At 36.8% G+C, this 15,350-nt stretch overlaps 2 protein-coding genes across 3 annotated transcripts in view; one reads left to right on the forward strand and one right to left on the reverse strand.

The window, feature by feature from the left end:
• Positions 1–748: 748 nt before the first annotated feature.
• On the reverse strand, positions 749–4,307 carry thoc7 (THO complex 7). The gene is made up of 8 exons (XM_062415824.1): positions 4,263–4,307; positions 3,918–4,038; positions 3,684–3,811; positions 3,049–3,135; positions 1,425–1,482; positions 1,252–1,318; positions 1,073–1,142; positions 749–914 (listed from the first exon to the last, which is right to left on the reverse strand). Exons 1-8 carry the CDS (start codon positions 4,279–4,281, stop codon positions 853–855), a joined length of 612 nt encoding a protein of 203 aa, XP_062271808.1. The 5' UTR covers positions 4,282–4,307; the 3' UTR covers positions 749–852.
• A 1,706-nt stretch (positions 4,308–6,013) lies between these two features.
• LOC133977578 (ataxin-7) overlaps positions 6,014–15,350 on the forward strand; it is a 28,731-nt gene continuing 19,394 nt past the window's right edge. Inside the window, exons 1-4 of one of the 2 annotated variants that reach the window (XM_062415778.1) lie at positions 6,014–6,150; positions 9,127–9,225; positions 13,705–13,923; positions 14,144–14,212. In XM_062415778.1, coding sequence (XP_062271762.1) covers positions 13,713–13,923; positions 14,144–14,212 — 280 coding nt within the window. In that variant the 5' untranslated portion in view covers positions 6,014–6,150; positions 9,127–9,225; positions 13,705–13,712. Of the gene's footprint in view, positions 6,151–9,126; positions 9,226–13,665; positions 13,924–14,143; positions 14,213–15,350 lie in introns of those variants that run through there. The other variant, XM_062415779.1, reaches the window with a different exon arrangement.

Consider the following 15,350-nt stretch of genomic DNA (forward strand, 5'->3'; position numbering starts at 1 on the left):
TGTTTTAACTGATTTTCGACATAAATTCGTGAATTAAAACAGATAAACATAAACTGATTTTGGTCAGCAAGATGTCTTCCTTTCCTCTAGCACTGATGCAGCCACGCTTAGGTACAGTACAGTGCTTTAATTCATTTTCCTGGTAGGAGTCTACAAGCTGTATGTGTCATTTCTCTAATGTCCATAAAAATAACACTTTTTAAGATCGTGTTGCTGCTTTTATCTACTATCCTGACTTTTTGCAAGCTTGATGGATGTAGAAAACGTTATACATCAACTGATTCATGACTGCAAAAGTAACGAACAGAACAGTAAAACGTTGTACTTTAGCGCCCCCCTGTGGTTCTATTGAGGAAATAATAATGACAATACCATATTTGACTCCCTTGATTTGACAACATACTCCATACAGACCAAATATTTGATCTGACATGATATAATTGCAATCAACAGGCAGATGTGGTTTGAAGGGCCTGGGGTGCATCTGGGATGTGAATACAAAGTTGATTGGTCACTCCAGTAACTTTGCACCGGTCGTAGAACTATCGAGATATAGATTTTGATAGCCAATAATTGTTTTTCTCAACCATCTCTATTGCATACAGTGAATTTTCATAGCCTGGAAACCTTGGGTAATTATTCCAGATATGAATTGTATAGCCTACTTCTTACGAGCTATGCAGACAGACATGGATCTAAAATTCCATAATTTTTGTAAATAACTGAACCAGACATCCATGGACAATCGTCAAAATCAAAATCAAACTTTATTCAAAAATACATACAAAAAGTAACCTTAGACAAAGTCAAAATCATGTAAAAGTGGTTCGCTTCATTTATTCCACTTCATGGTCATTCACCATTCTCTGCAGGGCTCTCATGATTGTTGTCATCATTGTCTGATTTCTCGTCATCTAGGAAAGATGAAAATGATTTGTGTGGAAAAGGTATCTATACAAATGAAACTGATGAACATTTCCTAGTTCTATTGAGAATATGAAATAAGGCGCCTGAAGATCTAAACCTTGAATTTGATTGAAAGCTTGTTAAAAGCACCAACAATGTAACTCACTCTCAAGTGTCTGCTGTAGTTCCTGTATGGTACTCAGCAGCACATGGAACTGCTTCTTCCTCAACTCCAACTAAATGGGACAAAAAGGAGATTAAAAAATGAAAATGAGATGTCACTTCAAATGAAAACATTACAGGCTGGAATAACAGAGCAATGAAATAATATATATTTGGCTTTACCTTTGCATCTACATTCTCCTTGATGTGAGACAGCTGCTGGAGTTCTTTGTCAAGCGCCTCCAACTGTCTGTAAACACATAATCTGATTACTATGACAACCAAGACTGCTCTGACATGTGGAGCGGAACAACTTATCAATATCTGGATGAAACAAACGACAGAGGTTGACTTACTTGAGCGTTTCGTGACGATCTGGGTGTTGCTGGATAACCTTAGCCAGAGCGTCATACTCTGGAAGGAAAGAAAAACAAAACAAAAAAGAACATTTTTAGAACAAGCAGAAAATCAAACTAGCTCGAACTAACCACTAATATAGTTTTGATAATCCTGACGACCTTTATTGCCACCATCTTTTCTAAAACTATCTACTATTAATTGTAAGTATGGAAATATAGAAGATAAGCATAGATAACTTGTGTACAGTTAGTGCCATAAACTCATTGAAACTCATGTTGGCTGATGAAATAACTCCAATAACACCTTTGGATTTCAAAGAACTCCAGCACAACGAACTAGAGCCAGACCAATATATCGGTCAACCAATATTATCGGCCAATATTGGCCTATCACAGACATATCGGTATTAGTGTTTATACTATCTGATATTTGCGGATATTAAAAAAAAAAAAAAAAAAAAGTATATATTGTATTGGTCTCCCAGAGAGAAAGTGCACCTTTTCTGGGGTGTTTAAAAAATTAAAATCAGTACCATAGTAATAGGTGTTTCTGAGTGTAGCTGATAGATAATTTGTATATGTTGGTGTGAATAGCTTACCAAGATAAAGTGGCTGTAGCTGAAGTAACTAACGTTCAGGGGAACTATTATAGTCACACATCCAATGCAAAGCAGGTATGGATGCTGTCATGTTAAACATTTATCCAAGTTGTTTAAGTCAGTTATAAAGTTGTGAATGAGGTTTACATCTTTATCCCCAACAAGCTACATGATAACATCGATATTATGCACTTAAGAAATAAAATGAAATTAAGGACATTTTCCTCCCTTCTGTAAAAAGCAGCCAACGAGGTGCGTTCAATATAAGCTAAATTAATCTGAGTTTCTAGCATCAAATTGACCTGCATTAACTATAGTCAGCAGTGATGTTGTCATTGTCAGACATTAAAGTAAAGCCTAATGTTCGAATGTATATACAGTAAGCTAACATTTCCTTTCTTTGTATTTGATATCATGTTTGCTTAACAGGTAAATATGTGTATACGGACAGTGAATGGGGCTAAATCTACATAAATATTGAATATTAAGTGTTTATTAAATGTCGTTTTATATTTGGGCAAATAGTTAAGTTTGAGCAATTTTTATCAGTGTTTTTGGATGGAGTGAAGGGATGCAGAAATGTTAACTGTTTAAATCTTTTATAAATCAGTGTCTAGTATACCTCATATAAATCTTGTGTGTTTTTTAGAATCCTGGCTTAAATAATTATGTCTTCTAAGCCTTATATTAAACTAATTTGTTAGCACACAGTAATAGTATCTTAGCCATACAATATCAGCATCTTCTTGTTGCTCGTTATTACTGAAGCAATTATGCCTTCTATGGAGAGGTGGGGTGGGCTTGTTTTAAATACAAACATTTTAATATCCCCTTAATTAACAATGTCACAAAGTAAGTCATTCCAGGCATGTTTTTGTTTAATTATTCGTAAAAATTCCTTTTTATGAATTTGGGCCTTTGCCATTCTAACATCCTCAGCACAAGCACCAACTCTCTTGCAAATACAGCAACTATGTGAACCGATCTGGAGTGCAAAATAACTATTTGTGTAATGTCCTTACCTTGGCGGTTCTTTCGTATTCTCTTTGCTCTCAGAATTTCTTTCTTGCATTCAGTTATCTTCTCATGTGCAGACGTGATATTTTGTTCTGCAATGTGAACAAGAAAGTGGTGTTAAAGGTTATTGCGTTCCAACCTGGTTACATTCTTTTCCCATCATTTTGTGTCTCAGTATTGAGGAAGATCGCTGCAGCCAGCAGCCGCAAAATGGGCTGCAATGTAATCTGACAGGGCTATTACACCCCATCAATATACGTCAAATAAGGTGCTTGTTTTTGCCACTGACAGGCTCAGATAGTTCTTATAAGTTTTGTAGAGGACCATACAGTGAAATAAAACGTTGTTCTATACCTTCTAACTTGATCCAGTCTGTTTGTTATTGTATCTAACCAAGTCTCACTCTGAAATCTTATATCGAAGACATTTTCAAAATCATGATTAAATATTTAGCTGAATATATATTTCAGAGCGAGACTTCTCCTTGAGTGAGACTTGTTTAGAAACAATAACAAACAGACCAGATCAAGTGAAAGGTAAAAGAAAAATTATGTAGTTCTTTGTAGAAAACACATAATTGAAAGAAGGTGTAACTATTAAATATCAAAAGTCTTGAAGAGAAAAAAACTACATTTCCTACCTATATCAGTGTAGATTTTCTCATAATTTTCCATTTCCCGAAGATTCATGTCATACACCATCAAGGTCTTCCCCATGGAGAATTCACACTGGGCCAGTGTGCCCAGCATCCTCTGGTACTGTGTGAATCTGAACATAACAAAACGATTTATGCATTAAAGTAAATTCCTGCTCATACTTTGACGGAGACACTTAAAGACAAAGTCCAAGGCCGTGACCTGCGGAGCCTGCTCACCCTTCCTCCGGGCTCCCAGGAGAGTTGCACCATTTAGTGAAACTCTTCAGCAGCACATTGATTCGGCGGTCATCTCCAGCTCCGTCCCCGTCGATGAGAAGACGCTTCCGAATAACTTCATCTAGAGGAGAAGCGACAGCAGGAGTCAGATACATACTGAGCTAGCCTGTAGCTAACAAAGCTAGTGTGTATTAGCTGTTTCCAAAACAAGCTGCGTCTGTGTGTAGAATTGGTTCGTTTTTGACAGTGTGGCTGGGTACATATTGATACTTTAAGAGCTTCGGTATTCACTCCTACACATGGAGTTGAACAGAGTTAGAATAAATGAATGAAACAGTTACTTGCCATCTGTAACAGCCCCCATGTCTCTACCATGGATGTATTCGCCAAATAAACTTTATTGAACAGAAGGAAATCAACAAAGTAGGCCGCTCCGCCCCTGACTATAGACGGCGGTGATTGGCCAGAGAAGAGCACACGTGTTAAGCGTTTTTAAAGCTTTATTTAAAAGTAAGATAGTCACATGGCTGTATGATACACTCACTGGTCTCTTTATTAGACTCATCTGTGCAATCTAATGCAATCCAATACACCAGCTCTGCTATCAATTCTACATTAATGAAGCTTTTTCAGTTTTTGTTAACATAGTCCGGAAGGTAATAATTCTGCTTTATGTTTATTATTGAGTCCATAGTGGGTGATGGTGGTGTATGAGGGTGAATTAGTTCACTGAAAAATCTGTTGTCATTGTGCACTTGCAATGGCTTCAAGTTTTCACATCACACTTGTGTAAGTTGGACCACAACTGGCTCCAAACTAGTTATGATGTCAGAATTCAATCTGATTTTCAATGAGCACAGAGAAACTTTCGACTTTCAGCACTTGAATGTGAAACGGCCTTTTAGTGTCAAAATCTGCACAAAACATCTAACTGTAAGAGCAAGAAAAAAAAACATTTTTGAGTGGAGGAGTTAATTAAAAAAAACGTATTAAAGGCCTATGAAATAGAACGCAAAAAAATATTGTTTTTTCCCGCTACTTTTCCTCCCTAAACATTGCAAAACTCAGATCTGTGGTGTCTCACCCTGAGCTGGAGATTATCATCCACACCTTTGGGTTGTCCTGGCTGTACTATTGCAATGTCCTCTATACCTCTTTCAGCCAATCATCTCTGAACCATCTCAGATGGTGCTCAGGACCTGTGGACCAGGTCCAGCCGAAGATCACACAGTACACCCATTTTATATTCTTTACATTGGCTACCCATCAGGTTTAGAATTCATTTTAAGGTTCTTGTAATCACGTACAGAGCCCTACACAGTAAGGCACCCGAATATGTGACCTTCTCCATCCATATATAATCAGTAGGTCATTGAGGTCTGCTGACCAGGGCCTACTGGTTGTCCCATGCTCCTGCCTGAAAACAAAAGGTGATTGGGCCTTTGAAGTAGTGGCTTCCAACACTGCAGAACTCTCTACCTTTAGGGTTATGATCTGCAGCCTCTGTAGAGGTTTTTAAAACTTAATACTGTAGAAGACTCACCTGTTCAAATTGGCCTTTCTCTCACCTTAAATTGATTTAGTGATTGTTTCTCTTGTATGTCATCTGTTTGCCTGTAATTTTTCCTTTAATATTTTTATGGTCTTTTATGTTTTAATCTAGTTTTTACTGCTTTTCTTTCTTCTGCCTCATTGATTACATAGGTATATGCTTTTAATTCCCTTAGTTTTTTATTGTTTGCACGTTTTTATGATCTTTTTGTATTCTGTGAAGCACTTTGTGAAATAAAACATTGTCCGTCATCATCTGCATCATCTTGCATACATTTTAACTTAAATAAAAAACTAAACTAAACTAATATCAATTTTAATTCTAATTGTATTGCATACAATGTAATATCTTACATGACAAATGATTGACCTGGTAATGCAGTGCTAATAATGATGATAGAAAAACGTTTATTTTATTATTATTATTATCATTTTTGATGATGATGAGTTATGCGGACTCGTCACAGTGTGCGTGAATGCGTGCGTGCGTCTTAGCGTTGTGACGTCCGCTTCCCAGAATGCAGTCTGGTAAACAGACATGGAAGCACCAGGTGAAGACCTCCACAGAGGCTGAGCACTGCACTCGCTCTTTCCCACCGTCTTCTGTTCCCTTCTCCCAGTGCATCCAGCTCATTGACACCTGCCTGCTGTTACGTCTACACCTAGAGCACCCAGAGGCTCGGTAAGATTGAACTTGTTGTCGATCCAGACCGACGGCTGGTGACTTGTGCCTGCTTCCTCGCTAACGCTAGTCATGGCTTGCTACAGGTTTCAGCTAGCAGACTAATGTAGTAACGGTGGTGCCAGTCACAGACCCACACTGGCCTGTTTTCATCACACATCTCCTATATGAATATGTATGTTTTCTCAAAGTTTTTTGTTGTTGTAATTTCTCTTATTGGGAAAAAAAACAATGTTGGTGTCTGCTAGCTAAGTGAGTTGTGCTGTCAAGTTTGTGCACCTGGCGTTCAGAGAAAAGTATTTCACTTCTGAAGGAATGACATTTGACACACTTTTTTTCTTAGAGTCCAAACCACCATTTTTCTAGTTAAACCACGACTACTGGCATGTTTATAGTGCAAAATAAGAGAAACAGGCAGAACAGTGTTATAGTATATACACTGATGTCTAAGTTATAATAGTTGTATATAGATTTTTGTATGGTCTGGATTACAGTTTGATATTTTTATTGACTTTCCATGGAAATAGTTTCATGATGCTGTGATCATATTGTGTTATGTTTTTCCCCCCAAGTTTCTGTTGTCCAAATGATTTATAATCTTATATGTACAGAATGATCCCTCAAATGTGGTTATCAAACACTTGTGACAAAGATATGTAATAGATTTTGATATATTACAGTGACAGTAAACACTGCTGGGAATTCAATAATTATAATGAACTATGAATAAAAAAAACAGAGAGAACAAAACAAATACATATATTAAACTTCAATTAAGAAAAAGGATCAAACATACATAAAATGTTGCCTATATAAAATGTAAAAAAAAAAATAACTGCACATTTTCACTGATACTGATATATCTTTGATAGGCCAATATCGGCTGATAATATCGGCTCACCGATATATCTGTCGGGCTCTAATTTCAAGCTGATTTTCATAAAAACTAAGAAACAGACTTGTTAAATGTCAGCCTTCAGTTTTGTTTGTTATGAGCAGTTAACTGCATTGAACATCAATTGACTATGTTTTATGTTATTTTCACATACATATGCCATATTGTGATATACTGTATATTAATATTGGAAAACTGTTCTTATCGATTCATATTAATTCTGTGATATTGATTTTAACCAAATTGCCCGCCCCATATGATAAAAGGAAAGGATATGCAGTAATTTCCCTCCATCTGCATGAGGACAGATGCCATTCAACAACAATCCTTAAAGCCCTCTGTGGGTTAGATTTGTAACAAAGGCCTCTAACTGTAAAACTGTCCAGTCTTGATGTTCTTTATTTACTCTCATCAAGGCAGTGCAGGTTGCAAGTATGTGGATGGTGACATATTTTTGTTGTTGCCAACAAAGAAAAACAGTTTCTTATAAATTAAGCAATGAGGTCAAAGTTCTATCTTTTAGTATGAATGGTGTATTGTGTGAAAGGTTAGGGAGTCAATGACAATTATACAAACACCCATTTAGACAGTACTGACTGCACTGAACATGTGCAAGTAGAACCTTAGCAGTTATTAATGTTATTAGTTACATCTGTGTTTGTGCAAGTCAAAATGTGTACTGTGACAGAGGCCTGTTGGTTACTGTATGGCTACTTACTGTAGATTCAGGGCAACCAGAGTGAGCTATGGCAGAGCAGGGCACCTCACCAGATGTTTGTGTGTTTGGGACACACCGAGTCTTTGACCAGGAAGCACAACCACTTTGGTCCGTTTTGGTGATGCACATTATCTTGAATTATTGGCCCTTTCCTTTCACCCTGATAATAGTGAGTAAAGAAAAAGTTTCCTTTGAAACACAGTTACCCATAGGTTTTGACAGGTCCATGAGTGGGAGCACAATATATAGTATTTAACAGGTGCCATTTTTGTACGACATTGTTTTACTTTTTACATACGTACATAAAAATGGACATTCTGAACTGGCTTATTGGCTTGTCTAAATGAAATGGAGCCATCTTTAATGCTTTTCCTACTAGAGTAGAAGTCAAAATGTCTGCTGTGAGAAGGGTTTGTTGTTTCACCTTTGGCAAACTGTTGGAATGAAAAGTTTCATTCCAGGTATATCATATTTCTTCCACGTGATGATAGCTGCCAGAGTCAGCCATGCCCAACATAGCTTTCACAATTTACATGTTGTCCTGTCGGTATATTTTGTAACAGATGGGTTACAATTTACATTTTTTTAGGTCTAAGGGCATTGACGTGACCTGTAGTCTTGGACTTGGAAATGTGCTTATTTCTCCATTCTGGCCTTTACTTGTAGTGTAATATAATCCAGACCTTATAATGAAACATCTTTCAGTTCTCATGCATAGGGTTGCACAATTATTTTCAGAATGTATTAACCTGCTTATTACACTCTCAGTTATCACTTCTATGTTTAGTACATTGTTGTAATTCATACACAGCAGCATGGCTATGTGTATACCTTAAAAAACCCTCCAGATATGTATATAAAATACTCTACTTTGAATAAAAATGGGTGTTTATGATGTTTTTTTCCTAATTTTCCCTCATTAACAATTCCAGAATCTATTAATATAATATCTCTGAATATTTTTTATTTCTAAAGCTTTACTGCTGTCCACTACTTCACTGTAAAATCCATTCTCAGTGTTTGTGCACTGGACGTTTCCATCTTCCACATCACACTTGTGTAAGTTGCGTACCGGCCCATGATTGGCTCCAAACTAGTCGTGATGTCACAAATCATGCTCGTAGGTGCACGCCTTAAACTCTGATTTTCTTAGAAAAAAAGAAAAAAATGATTCAAAGCTTATAGCCTCAATATGTAAAAGGGATTTACTGTGGGGCTGGGCAGGTTTGGGTTATTAGTGATGAACTCCATGACAAGGCCAAACATTGTTCTAACCTTTTTCTACAATTCTCTATTCACTGATTAACACATAGCAAAAAAAATCTGATACTGACTCATCTTCCCATAATGTGTGTGTCTCCAGACTTCCTCTCCTGTGTGTGTGGCAGCCAGTGATCACCCAAACTGATGAGGAGCTGCTGATTGAGTTAAAAATAAGTTCCTTTTTTTCTTATTTGCTGAGGTAAGTTCTCACAAGTTCCGATCATGACAATCTAATGTCAGTTAGTGATTTCTGCAGTTGGAGTTAGAGTTAAATTATAAGCAATTGTGATGTGTTTACAGATGTCACTTAGGGGCGTTACCATGTTACTTTTTTACTTACTTTTTTCTTTAAGTTACTTTTAACACACACACACACACACACACACACACACACACACACACACACACACACACACACACACACACATACATAAAGCATTGTTTTCCTGTTTATGGATATGGGAAACTAAGGGATAAAAACACACCATTACTTCTTCATGTACAGCATAGTCTTCCTTCTTAGTGTGTTTTTAGTATTGATTTAGTTATTATGAAGTGAGTGTGCTTGAGGAGAGGTAGGTCTCAGTGTAATATACTTTTCTACAAGGTACATTTAAAAAAAAAAAAAACAACCTTTAAATGCAATGCAGTTCCAGCAATAAATAAAACCTTGGTGAAATATTCATAATTCCCTTCTTGTTGGGACTCTGTCAAGCTGGCTTTGCCCTCTGAGGCTCCAGTTTGTACTGATGCTATATTGGTGGGATATATTGAAAGGTAGGTGTTTATTTTATTGATCATGTCTGTGTTTATTGAGCTTTGTGTATATATGGACAAAATATTAAAAACCCATTTAATTTAAATGTTATTCAATAAAAAAATCCAGCACTACAAATTCCAATAGTCAACAACTTTAGTATTGGACTGCATTATATTGTACAGGGGTATCTATTTTTCTGATCATTAAATGTATATTATTAGATTGGTTTGTACACTGGATGCAAAAAAACTAGCATGTAAAAATGATTAGCCTATATACATTAAATATTATATTAAATATGATTCATAATATCACTGCTTTTAATCACACGTCTAAAAGGGGACATTGAGGTAACTGTGTGATTTCTACTTCTCCCTTTTTAAAGAGCAATTATATTTCTCTTCCCATCACAGAACCCAAAAGTCAGTGCTGATCACTGTAGATGTAGGAATAGTAAAACATCAGCATGTCATAAATGAAATGATTTCCTAGCGTAGGCTAGCACTGGACTACCAGTGAAAGAAAGGCCTTGGCTAGCCTTCAAACAACCAATACTCTCACCCAAGCGTTTTATATTATGTGGAAGTGGCTTAATGGGTGACTCACACATTCACTGATTATGCATGCCTCTTGAAAAACTGCTATTCATGCTTTGTGTTCTTTCCCACAATGACATCTTTCAGATAATTAATAGCATATTAAATCAGTGGTAAACACAACAGTGCAACACTGTATCAAAAGAAAACAAGGTGCTTAAAGCTGACATATTTAACTTGTCACTGTCATGCAACAACATCTGATACTGTGCTTGTTTTATTTGCTTATCTACTTGTATGTAACCAGCTATCCAGTAGAGTAAAATATAATTGACCAAGGTCCTTTGAACAGTCCTGTGCAAAAGTTTTAAGCGCTTAAAGTAAAGTGAGGATGCTTTAAAAACAATGATGCTATGAATAGTTTTTATTTATTAATTAACATAGTGCAGTAAAGAGAAATTCCCTTGGTTGTTTCCTGCATCTCTGAGAAGTTGACACAGTTCTACTGTGGATTCAGGCATCTCAGTTATTCTGTCTCTTTCTGTAATCCCATACTGACTCCATGATGTTGAGATCAGGGCTCTGTGAGGTGCCAAACCCTCTCATGCAGGACTCCTTGTTCTTATCGTCAATGCAGATAGTTCTTCACGACTCTGGCTGTATGTTTGGGGTTATTGTCATGATGCAGAATCAATTTGGGACTGATCAGGTGCCTTTCTGATGGTATTATGTACAGTACTGTATAGATTTGTTGGGGTCAAGTGACTGATAACGATGATGATGGATTGTAAACCCAAATCTAAACTGCAAGCCATGCATTCAATAACCTATGAGTAATGTCAAAGCATCCATGTTTTTCTGCTGTCTACATTTTGACCATTTAACTGTTACTGACAGTCGTCATGATGAAGACATTCAGACCTCAACATCCCATAGTATGAACCTAACAGAGATGGATTAAGTTGTAGTGTTAGGAGTCTTCACATCTTGTTGAATAGCCCAACACACAAGACACAACCAAGCTTTTGAACTTGAAACTAGTAAAAAGGGTCCAGGTCATTTTTGCTCAAGGTTCTTTGGAGTAAATACCAGCTGGGAATACATTCAACTTCTCTGCTATTTATTAAGAGGATTAAAAAAAAAAAAAAAGACAGCTTCTATTTGATATCAGAAAAGGAAGGCTGCTTAAACTGGCCTTGTTATTCTGTCAAACTGACATATGGTTGTGTCTTAAGAATTTCAGATGATTTGAAATGGACAAGAAAAATGATTGAATAGATTCAAGCACCACAGCTTTCATATAAAAGAGAAAGAACAGCACCAGATGGAGACAAGACATGCTCATGCCATTTGTAAGACAGGCCAGTCAGTGAAATACTCTTTACAAGAATTAGCTGTCACTACACTTAATTTTGTCTTTGACAAGACAATACATTTCTTGATTTTCTTGCTTGTCGTTTTTTGTTGGTTGAATGTGGGCATCTTTGGAGGACATCACAAACATTTCATTTTGAATATGAAAGTAAAAAAACTTGACTGAGGATAACTGGGAATCTGTTCAAGTCAGTCATAAATCTAATTAATTACAGTAGTACATTATTCTATTGTAGACATTCTGCTTCATTAACAGTAACATCTACTGATGATAATTTAAGTCTGACTTAAATGTAATAGATCAGGCACTGATCCATCATCCATAAATACCAAATCAACTTATCCATCCTTCTCTTATATTCTTGTGTGTGACGCCTCACATCAAAGTAAATAGCTACAGCACAGACAAAATATATTACTCTGACACTAATGGTCAATCCATTTGTGGATTAGTTATTGATTAAACATGTGGTCATGCACCTTCCTTATAGAGTCTGTTGGTTAGTTTATGCATAAGAAACACATTCATGGATTCAAGACATGACAAACATTTTTTGTAAGCAGTCATTGCAAAATCATGCAAATATGTGTGGTTATAGTTTAAATATTTTTTGTCTGGAAAGAAAGTAAGAAGTCGAGAACTTAAGAGCCATCACAATTATTGTGATTTTTTCAAAATTTACATAAGCAGGAAGCAGACAGTAATCGAGCATCCACTCAATTACACATGTCACACCACTGTTAAGTAAGCTTATACTTTATACATTGAGCATCCTTATTTATTGAACAAGGTATACAGTCATGTTTTATCATTTTATTTATTTATGTTGCCTAAAATCACAAATTTTGATAATTGATAATGTATGTAATAACAACTAACAAACAACTAAACTAATTTCTATGTGAACATTTAAGAGAGGCTGTGAAACACTCCCATCAATCGCATACTGTAAAAGAGATCCTCTCCAGACAGGATTAATGACATCAAAAATAATAATAATTTGCATCTGATGTGTTTTTTCCACAAAAAAAGTTCAGTTACCTTGTTAGAAATTCTTAAAATTTGAAAATCAACTTCTTCTCCCTCATTAAAAATCCAGAATGATTATATAAATATTTTCCATTCAAAAAGTTGAACTGCTGGACACAAGATGTGTCCTACCTCACTGTAAACTCCATTGTCAGTGTTTGTGCACCGGAGGCTTCAAGTTTCCACATCCCACTTGCGTAAGCGGCATACTGGACCAGGATCGGTTTCCAAACTAGTTGTGATGTCACAAATTATGATCGTGGGTTGCACACCTTAACTTAGATGTTCAGTGAGCTCAGAGAAACTTTCCACTTTGATCAGATGAATGTGAAAACAGCCTTCTAGTGTCAAACTATGCACATACATCATTCTGCACAGTGAAGTTCAGACATCCAACTGTAAGAACAAGAAGAAACACACATTTTTGAATTGAAGGTGACTTTAAAGTAGCTTATTTAAAAAAACAAACTTCAGTACTCTATAACATACTTATTCATATGTATTATGTAGATTTGTCTATTTTTGCTATACAACAATATACATTGTTGGGTAGCCAGCAAGTGAACCACAGCTTGTATGTTACATTTAATCATTCCTGCTTTCCAATGACTCATAACACAGTGGAACACCCCCCTTTATATACTGAAAGTACGTTTGGTTTCATTCTTTGTCAGGCACAGACAATCAAAAAAGGGCCTATGTTGTAATAATAAATATTCAGTCACCCTTCAGTTTAACTTCCAGTCAACCAATTATTTAATTGTATGTCATATGTTGTGCAAGCGTTGTACTTGTTGCGTATCAAGTGGCCACACACAGCTTTTTTTTTTTTTTTTTTTTTTTTTTTGTTGTGGAGGGGCGGGTGCGGCGAAACAACACACGGGTTTTTTTTGGTTTTTTTGCCTTGTGTCAATCAGTGAAAAAAGTCCTCCTATCCCGAGCGCGACCAACGCTGACTCTTGTGTTGTTACATTGTAGCGGAAAGAATGTCGGAAAGGGCCGAGGATGACGTCAGGGGGGAGCAGCGCCGAGCGGCCAGGCAGCAGCTGAAGCAGCAGCAGCAGCAGATCCAGCGGGGAGAAGGCTCCACAGCAATGGCGACTGTTGCGGAGCGGAGATCCTTGCCTAGTCCAGAAATAATGCTGGGACAGCCTTGGAGCAAGTGGGTCGACGCCGCCAAACTCCACGGTAACGACGGTGAGTCCCCCAGCGTCCTGAATGTGTGCGTGGAAGCGAGGTTAGAGCGCGACAGTTGCCAGTCCTAGTGTGTGTGTGTTTTTTTTTTTTTTTTTTTTTTTGGTCGATTGCATGCAGTTTTTGGTGGAATATGAAGAAACGCTACTGGTAGCAACAGCACGGGCAGGCGAGCAAGTGCAACTATTTATTTGTCTCTGTGTCGGATCGCCTCTTTTTTCAGGTGCTGAATCGGAGGAAAGTTTTAAAGACCTCGGGAAAAATCGAGAAGCCATGCGTTTGTGCAGAGAAGGTGAGTGGTTTTTTTTCCGTCTAGGGCCAAAGGTGTATTTTGGTTCTGGGGATTTGCACACATACACACGCACGCACACATGGATTCAAGCACTTTACACGCGTCGTTCGTCCAAAATTCAAACCTACTGTACATCAAGCGCGTCTTGAATTGACTGTACATCCGGATATAATTAGTCAAACATGTGTCTGTTATTCGTGTGGTAGTGGACATTTACATCTATCCCTAAAATAACTTAACGGCAGTAGTTGAGCATGTTTCCCAAACATAGTAATAACATTGTCATATTCTGTTAGAATTATGCATTTTAATGGTGGGTGACTGAACTTCATTGTTTCTAACAGCTTGTACATTTGATAAGAAAGAGAATCTAATGTAAGTATTATTGTTGTCTCTTCTTCATCATAGCTCTATTTAAATGAGATGAGGTCTCCCCATCAGCCCAAAACATGACCAACAGTAATGTTTAAAAAAAAACAAAAAAACAACATTTATTCATAAAAATATTAAAAACAAAAATACATTATGATTTTAAGATTGTTTATTTCTTTCAAACTACTTACCCACTAATGAGCATGGTTTTTGAATCTTCTAATTCATTCAGGCCTGTCAAGTATAAACCCTGTATGTTTGCCATCACGAGAATAAAAAAAAGGGGGGGGGGGGGGGGGGTGATTACTTACATCCTCCTATGATGTAAGGTTAAATGGATGAATTATTCTAGTATGTATCTTTAAATCTCAGACGTAGAATAAGGTAGTTTGTGTAGCTGTTAGTGTTTTTGAACGTCGCTGTTTCTTCATTCTGTAGTAAGCAGTAACAGGGAAAGGTGCAGTCATGACAGAATAAAGAAAAAAGGAATCATCTAACATAAGTGATAAAATCCACAATGTCAGTAGCATTCATTACCTTAGAGTAGTTTTGGCTACACCTCAGTTAACATTAGCTGATTTATTCTGGGTGTAGAATGAGCTTCACCACAAAGGGATATTGTTAAAACTGATTAATAAATTACATCTTGTTTAATTACAAATCAACAATGGTGCACCATATTTAAGGCCCACCAAGCTTTAAGGTTGACATCAGAATGAAACTGAATGAAGTTTGAATGTTGCCAAGCTAATGTCATCTACTGTTT

Source organism: Scomber scombrus, chromosome 3 (genome assembly GCF_963691925.1).
Source record: "Scomber scombrus chromosome 3, fScoSco1.1, whole genome shotgun sequence".
Classification (NCBI taxonomy): domain Eukaryota; kingdom Metazoa; phylum Chordata; class Actinopteri; order Scombriformes; family Scombridae; genus Scomber; species Scomber scombrus.